Here is a 9045-nt window from a genome sequence, read left to right as displayed (position 1 = left end):
ACGGCTGTAAGTCCCTAAGACAGTTAGAGCTCAGGTGCTCGAGTGGAGACATGCATCCCCCTTTTCTACACACCCAGGAGTCACACGGACGCTTGAGTTTATCCTTCGGCGGTTTTGGTGGCCCCGCATGGAACCCAACATCCGAGCGTTTGTCAACTCCTGTTCCACCTGCGCTCAGCGTAAGGATCCCCGGACAAGGCCCGCTGGTCTGTTGCACCTACTGGCTGTGCCTTTGCACCCTTGGTCTCACCTATTGCTTGACTATTACAGGACTGGCCCCATCAAGGGGCAATACGCTGATTTTGGTGGTCGTGGACAGGTTCTCCAAGGCTGGCCACTTCTTTGCACTGTCTAAACTGCCATCGGTGAAGGAGACGGCTAAGTTATTGCTTACCCAGGTGGTCCGTCTTCATTGGCTGCCTAGCAACATCGTGTCAGACCGTGGGCCTCAATTCACCAGGCGGTTCTGGTGGGCCTTCTATTGGTTGTTGGGGACGGAAGCTACCTTGTCCTCTAGACATACATTATATCCATGGATACACATAATCAAAAAAGAGCATATTTTATAAAAGTTCACTGAAACAGTTCCAGAAGGAAGTTTCTTTTGTCCAAGTAATTTAAATACAGGCATTAATGGAGTTTGATCCTTGTTATTGACTGTATCATTAAACACACAAACACACAGAAGTTATATCATCCTGAACTTATTTTAAAATTGTGATTTTTCAGAGGTTCCACCATCAGTAACAATGTCACAACCAGAAAAATCGCAGTATTAAGGACACAAAGAAGTTTCCCCAGACGTTTTCAGATTTGATGAAAACACTCAACAGTCTTGAGGCTGAAATTGTCTTTCTACAAGAGACACATGTTGGACCAGAGCATTATCAAATGTTGGAGAATGTTGAAAATGGGCAGAGAGTCGACTTCTCAGTATACGACCCTCGAAGCAAAGGAGTTGCCATACTAACAAGACAAGGTGTGCCCTTTGAGTACACATGCCACAGGGAGGACTACAGCGGAGGCTGCCTTGTCCTCTTCTGTCACCTATATGGCGAACTGCACACTCTCGTTAATGTGTACAATCATAATGAAGACAGAAAAGTTCTGTATAGACTGAAGGACTATTTAAAAGAAACAGCTGAAGGTGTGCTGGTTGTTGGAGGAGCTTTCAACACAGTTTTGGATCATGACTTTGATTGAAGAGGTTTGGCTGTTCATGCAGAGTATACATCAATAAGACGTAGTTTGGAAGACTTCATCGGCTCTCTAAGTCTCCAAGACACCTGGTTTCCATTTGCACCCTATAGAGACAGACTATACGCGATCTTACTCCAGATTAGACATGTTTTTCATGTCAGAGGATACAATACCACGAGTGTGTAGTTGTGACATCAACAGAATAGAAAGCAATGGAAGTGAACAAAAGAAAACCTCTGCTCACGATCCACTTGTCCTGACACTTCAAGTTCAGGAGCAGGTTGGAAGGAAAATCTCCAAAGTTGCCAAGATGCTGAAGAAATACAGAAACAACGATAAAGATCCAGACAGAAGATTAGAGAAGATTAGTGGTGCAGAAATATTAAATGCCATCAAGTCACTGACTGACTCAGGAGAACAAAGACCTGATGGTATAGCAGTGAAAACTTACAAAGAGCATTGATGTTCATTAACAGAGATCTTAAAGATATACTTCAACTATTTATTAAAGACCAATCATTTAGCTTCACATTTCAAAGAATTTAAGCATTCTGAAGACAGAGCCATAAAGAGCTTTAATGCTGATTATGTGATATTCACACGGATTTTGGCCAAGCGTCTCAGGGTGTACCTCACCCCTTCCTTTAAAAGAAGGAAGACGACAAATTATGATACCTGTGTCAAGGTGACCTTTGCTAGTGTCCAAAACAAAATCAGAAATTCCTTCCTGGAAAAAAAGTATTAGGAAGCTCAAACCCATCCACCATCCTTTACCAAAAAACTTCCAAATTGTGAGCACCCTCCTTCCTAAAGCCCAGCCCTCTTCCAGATGGTTGCAGCCGGGCTGTCCACTCACTGGACCCATCCTCACTCTGGCACGGAAACATCTGGAAGAGTCTCCTTGACAGTAGCACCAAAACCAGTGTTTGCCATTACAGGCCGGCTCTGCTCATACATACAGATACTGACAAGGTTGGGACAGTTGAGAAGATACTGGAGGATTTCGAAAAACAATTGAAGTGGTATTGAAGTGGTAAAACACTTAAAAAAAAACCCCCAAACAAACCCCAAAGCATTAACAGTAATAATTGCTACAGGTTTTACCATAATCATAATTTAAGGGAATACTGATTAACTATTTAGATCTTTTGGAACCACTTGGAAGCGGTCCTGGGACATGAGCATGCAAATGTACAGACTGTTTATTAAACTGTTCTAATGTTCTATAACCTTATTTAACATTAAAACGTTCTAATATTCTAAAACCTTAATTAACATCAAACTGTTCTAAAGTTCTATAAACCTTAATTAACATTAAACTTTTCTAAAGTTCTAAAACCTTAATTAACATTAAACTGTTCTAATGTTCTTTTATGCATCTTAGTTCAAAATATTATCAGGTAGCAGCATTCATAATAATGTAATCATTCATAACAATGTAATCATTCATAATAATGTATTCATTCATCATCATTCATAATAATGTAATCATTCATAATAATGTATAATCTTATTCTGGAATACACTGTTGTAAAATTGTAAATTTTAGTATAGTATTGCAATAATTAAAGTTTATTTCTGTGATTCATGGCTACACACTAGTCATTTAAAAATGTGTCTAACAAAATGTAAATGAATGTATTGGGCAGGCAATCTTTTAAGAAACTTTTAAGAGTATGTTGAGAGCACCTGTCTGGGGTGTGTCATCAAGAGTGAGCAGGACTTTTAGTCCAGAATGTCCGTCACACCCTTCTGCTTCACACTTCCTGTGGCTGTAACTTCACCCCTCCTGGCCAACCAGAGGAGCAGGAGCTGCCCTTACCAGTTTCACTAGCTCTCAAAGGTCTTCGTCAGGCTGTCTCATGCTGCGTTTGTGTTGTGAGGTTTCATGAACAGATGATGCACGGTAGGCTACTACAGGCTACTACAGATGCAAATTTTACATTTACGGAATTTGGCAGATGCTCTTATCCAGAGCGACTTACAAAAGTGCTTTGTCATTTACTCATAGTAATAAATAATAAAAGACACAGAAGCAAAACACACAAAGACAAACGTGACACAAATGAGAACTATAATATCTACTCTGTAACTACATCAGCTCTGTGTGACTACAACATCAGCTCTGTGTGACTACAACATCAGCTCTGTAGCTAGAATATCAGTTCTGTAACTATATCAGCTCTCTAACTATAATATCAACTCTCTAGCTACAATATCAATAACTGTGTGCTATGTCTATATATATATATATATATATATATATATATATATATATATATATATATATATATATATATATCTTGAGTCAGATGAAAATATTGTGTGATCATGTAATAATGTAATCAGAATCATTTTTGTAATTTACCCTAAATTTCAAAATAAAGTGCAAACACAGTAAAGCCAGAACGGTTAAGTGAACTTAGAAAATACACAGATGGAGCAGAAATTGAGCAGTTGGTTTAAATCAAAGCATATGGTTATTGGAATGGGTATAAATTTAAGTATAAATCTAATAATAATAATAATAATAATAAACATGTAAATAGTCTTGTGTTTTATTTATTTTATTCATTTTATTTCATTGGAAGCTTCTTTACTTTACGCTTGTAGATCTTCACAGAAGAAGCCAAATTCTTCACAAAAATGTGAAAAATGCAGAACACACACAGAAATCACGATTCCTAAACAATATAAAACTCAGTAAAAATTCAGTATAAAACTTAAGCTTTTAATTTGGAATTCAATTTGAAGTAATGTACTGGCACCCTTTACTGACATGACACACATATCATATCGTATGATTGATACTGAATGATCATGAGGGTTGACTGGAGTTCTAATGGTCCCAGAGTCCCTTATATAAATAACAAACCTAGAGAGGACAAATTTCTAACTGATAAGTGTTGAGTTTACATACATTCAAATACAAATGTGAAAATACCATGAAGAAACTTGTATTTTAAATTTAACTTCAAACTTCAATTATGATTTCATTACCAAATCTTTATTCTTTTAATCTTTTCAGATGTTGCAGTGATAGACAAAGATTTTATAAATATGATTTTCTTTAAAATAATAAAAATATGGCAGCAAGAAAACCATTTTTCTTTCTGTTTTGTTGTGTTTTCATCAGATGAAAATAATTATTTCCTTCCAATTTACTTTTATTGTGCTTTAGAACACTGACAGGAAAAGTCATGACCTGTGTTCCCTTATAGTAGAAATTAAAGAGTGAATTTGAAACAACGTCTGAACGAGGGTGCCAGTACACACAATTCTATGAATGTAGACAGAACAAAAAAAAACCTTCAGCCAAAAATATTTTTACATTTTCACCTCAAAGAAAGAGTTCAAGCATAGACATCGGAATCTGATTATGGGCTCAGCGACCTGTGCACTTACCTTCAAACTTTCCACACAATGGTGAGGTTTAGGCTACGCTGGGACGAGGACACAGACTAGCTTCACGTTGTCTGGTGTCTGGCATGGGGCCTGAGCAGGAAGTGGTTCCATCCTTTTCCTGTTTGGTCCAGCCAGGCACACTGTAGTCTCACTCAAAGCCTTTTTCACCCACAAACAGCTTCTCTCCGGTGGTTTTACAGCAATGCAGTCAACTTATGCTTTCAGAAGCTTCTTTTCACATAAACGTACTCGACACTTCTGTCTCTGTGACTCTGTTCACAGTTTGGTCGGGTTACAGTATGTTAGTGGAGCATAGTGAAGTCTGGCTTTGGCTGTGGGGTGTCCATATTGGAAAATAAGGACTCCGTTGACTTTCCCTTCATCGGCACTCCTCTTCCGAACAGACAGGAACGCTGGCGGTTGGAGCGTCACAGCTGCCTGTGTGTCTTCGGGCTGATGGGCATGTCCAGCATCTACTCCCTGTCCTCGTTGGCTCAGATCAGTAGTAATTTACAGCAAGAGAATGAGAGGAGACGGGGATGAACGTAAGAACAGACCACACGACGGCAGGGTGGGGCGTGTGTGTGTGTGGGGGGGGGGGGGGGGGGCAAAGGAATGTCTGATTTTTAAGGATGGGAGGATTAAAAGAAAGAAAACAGTAAGAACAGCTCTTTGAAGGAAGATTAGTGTCGGTCTGTTACAGAATGAACTTCTGCCCGAGCAGAGAATTGTGGGGAGGGGAGTCTGTGGACGGAGGGAGGAAATGGAGGGAGAGAGATTAGTGCCACTCCAAAAATGACAGAGTGAGAGGAGTGAACGAAGGAGTGTGTGAAAGGGTGTGTGTGTGCATGTGTGTCTATTTACATATGTGTGCACAGCCCCGTACAGGAGATAACGGTCCTGGAGCCTCATGTACGTGTGCATACTTTCAGATGTGGGGAAGGCAGATCTATTGGTTATTAGCTGAGGGGGTCATTGTGTTATCGTGTGAGGAGAAACAGAGAGGAGGAGACGAGGACGAGGAGGGGACAGCTTGCTTGGGGACAGGCGGGACCTCGCGGAGCTGGGACTCCTGTAAAAGAATCTGAACATGGATTCTTTATGTTACAACTTAAACCAACCAGAGACTTTCCATGACTAGAACTCTCCTAGTGGGAGACGCCAAATGCTAAATACTTCTAACGCTAAATACTAAAGGTGTTTATTTAAAATAGATTTGTCACTAGAGTAGAGTAAACACCACAACCACAGAGCATCATATGGGCTCTTACCTTTCCCCCGCTCTACTGCAGCAGTCGCTGGATGGCAGTCATATGAGAGAGAGAGAGAGAGAGAGAGAGAGAGAGAGAGAGAGAGAGAGAGCGAGAGAGAGAGAAGGTAAGCTCCTTCACTGTTTTTGGGTAAAACTCCTCTGTTGGGGGTGGAGGTGGTAGGTGCAGATGGAGAGGATTCACCATTACTCAGACAGAAAGGGCGTGACAAATGAGCACGGCCTCTGTAACCCCAAAATACAGCTCCATGCAAATCCCTTTAAAGGTCGCATCCCGGGAAAAAGAGAGCAAGAAAGTGAACTGAGAAGATTAAGCGTTCTGTAGCACCAAGAAGAGGTCTGGGGGAGAGAGAGAGAGAGAGAGAGAGAGAGGGGACTAGGTAAGGGAAAGACTGCAGGAACAATAGGGACAGAGCGACAGAGCGAAACAGAGGAGAGGACAGACGAGAGAATGGGGGAGGCGTTGGAGACTGGAGCGCCGAGGTGGAGCAGGGGTCAGATGAGGACAGGAAGACAGCGGAGCAGAGAGGTCGTTTGAGTCCGAGTGTCACGCTCTCCATGGCAGAGGGCAGGGAAGGAGAAAAGCACACACAGACAGAACAAGAAAGAAACTGAGCATGATGGACAGAGGGGAGAGAGAGCGAGAGGGAGGTAAATATAAAGAGCTTTTAGGATGAAAGCCGTCTTAAAGTGTGAAAGTATTAAATAAATACATAAATAACAACAAAAAAAGCACTCCACGTCTAGATGTGTCCAGGTAGTGAGGTGCCACTGTTCAGAAACACTGCTGGTTTAGAAGATGCACAGATTTGAACAAAAGAGCAAGGAGAGAGAGAGAGAGAGAGAGAGAGACTTATTTCTCTCTATGTTCTAATATAGAATGCTTTCACATATCATTAAAACTATTTGTATTGAACAAGTGAACACACTCCTCCAGTAGGGTGTTTACAGTTTGTCTAAGGCAATAAAACACCTGTAGTGTGGAAGCGAGAGGCAAACAGAAACTGTAAACACATGATTTAAATCCCCTTCCTGTGTTCCCAAAGGCCTACGTGAATGCACGCGTGTACGTTGGGCTGTACACCAGTTTCACATGCATAACTTTTTTTTTTTGTAATTGTATAAACAATTAATCTGAATCACAGAAGCGCAAAGCCCATGAAAGAGGCCAATTCCAAACAAACCTGTTCGTCTTTAAATTAAACAGTAAATCAAGCACATCAACACCATGAGGGAAAGGTTTGGAAGTCATCAGGTTATTCCTGAATCACACCCTAATAAAACACACTAAGAAAATACACTCAGAAAAAAAGCACCACAGTAACAGAAAACGCACAAGAACAAACCAATATAAAGACTTTCAAAAGGATAAAAATTTTTTCATTTAAAAGGCATTTGCCTTCCAGTTTGTTACATTACAATTTACAGCTGAGCCTCAGTAGAAATACCAAAAATGACAAATACGTAACGTTTATATTTTCAATGTAATTTTTTTTTTTTGCCTGAAGAAACCTAATAAGATTAAAAACTACATTTTGATAGAGACAGTCTGCCTTTTATATTTATTCTTATTTTCAGAGATAAAAACTTACATATTTTTGGAATTTCTACTTTGTTTAGGAACTATAAAATAAAAGATAAATACTGAATAAAAAATTGTTGTGTGCGTTGACTTTTGAGCTGAAACTTGATAAATTCTGGTGGAACCAAAATGGCGTCTCGTTTACATTTTCTTCCCTAAAATGGCTGCACTCCCCACCAAACTGAATTGCCACTGCCACAGCATGCACAGCGAACAAGGCACGCAAAAGATGGTGCGAGGGATGTGAAAGGGAGCGAGAAAACATCCCTCCGGTCCGATTCAACCCGCCGTTTCAGATGGGACCGGCGGGAGGAAAAAAAGAGATCGCACTTCGATTAACGGCAACAATTTGCTAGATAAATGAATCTGTTCGCTCTCTCACAGGAAGAAAAAAATGAAAACAAACAAGCCTAAAAAACTGAGATCTGGGTAACTGCACTTTAACAGGGGAGATTTTATCCTCAAGTTTGAAAAATGGGTGAGAAAGCGAGAGAGGAGAATGAAAAACTGGAAAAGTGACAGGCACAGAGGGGTGGGTGTCCAGAGAGAGTGTGTGAGTGAAAGAGAGAAAGAAGAAGGAGAGACTGTAGGACAGAGAGAAATAGGAAGAGGAAATGTGTGTGCTCTCAGCAGGACGAGAACGAGAGGAAAAGTGAGGGATCAATTAGAGAGAAAGAAGAACTAACTGTAGTGGTCGCTCACAGCAGGGGAGGGAGACAATGAACAACTGAGAAGCAGGAAAACAGCAGCAGAATTAATGTTTTGACAAGCTGCCCTCAGCACGCAGAGCCGGGAGGGAGAGGGACGTTTTAAGGCACACTGTGCTACGTGGGTGTTTTGGGTGGTTGGTTTGTTTATTTATTTATTTATTCATTTATTTAGTGCGACAACTCTGCATTTCACCAAAGCTTGTCGGAGCGGCGCCGTTCTAGAGCGCAAACCCGGCAGAGTTGTATGGCAGAACTGCGCTCTGGGAGAAATTTCGCAGGTGTCTGGCCACACTGACGTGCTCGAGCCTGCAGACTTTGGAAGGAGGGGGGTAGTGTTTTCAGTGTGACGCACGCGTGGCCGTGCTACGTCTTAAAGAGAGCACGGCTCTCCTCAGACTTTAAAGAAGGCTGTTTATTTCACGAATAAACACTCACTCGTGAGGGAGAGAGAGAGGGAACCGGAGCAGGGTAGCGAGGGAGGGATCCGTGTCGCGGACTGCTGGCAGGAAAACTCCGGATGGAATGACACAGAGTGGTGTCCGCTTTGGAGAGCCTATTCCTTCTGGTATTGCTGTTCTCTATTCTGTCCTTCAGTCTCCCCAAGCAGAGTCATTAGGGTTTCATTGACCTACCCAGACAGACAGAGTGGGCCTGCTTTTTAAAAACCCTCCCTTTAATTACACCTCACTGGCCCTCTCGGCGTGCGAACAGGAGTCTGGCCCAGCCGGGCTGGCTGGGCCCAGCGGAACCTTGGACAGATTGCAGGAATGTCAGATAAAAGACCTGCCACAGGGATGAACTGGAGTCCAGCGCAGCATGTTGCCAGGGGGAACCAAGCTACAGCTGCGCAGGGCGCCGGCAGAGCGCCAGTGTAGCCT

General features: G+C 41.8%; 1 protein-coding gene across 4 annotated transcripts in view; it reads right to left on the bottom strand.

Moving 5' to 3' along the window:
* Positions 1-3751: 3751 nt before the first annotated feature.
* efna4 (ephrin A4) overlaps positions 3752-9045 on the bottom strand; it is a 31300-nt gene continuing 26006 nt past the window's right edge. For 2 of the 4 annotated variants that reach the window (XM_081696602.1, XM_026996314.3), the window contains exons 4-5: positions 5877-5903; positions 3752-5689 (exon numbers count right to left, since the gene is read on the bottom strand). In XM_081696602.1, coding sequence (XP_081552728.1) covers positions 5586-5689; positions 5877-5903 — 131 coding nt within the window. In that variant the 3' untranslated portion in view covers positions 3752-5585. Of the gene's footprint in view, positions 5690-5876; positions 6487-9045 lie in introns of all 4 variants that reach the window. The other 2 variants (XR_014116987.1, XR_014116988.1) reach the window with 2 other exon arrangements.

The sequence above is a fragment of the Electrophorus electricus genome, chromosome 14 (assembly GCF_041902795.1).
Source record: "Electrophorus electricus isolate QZ-2024a chromosome 14, ASM4190279v1, whole genome shotgun sequence".
Classification (NCBI taxonomy): domain Eukaryota; kingdom Metazoa; phylum Chordata; class Actinopteri; order Gymnotiformes; family Gymnotidae; genus Electrophorus; species Electrophorus electricus.
The sequence above is the reverse complement of the archived record's forward strand: the minus strand, read 5'-3'. Positions and strand labels throughout refer to the sequence as shown.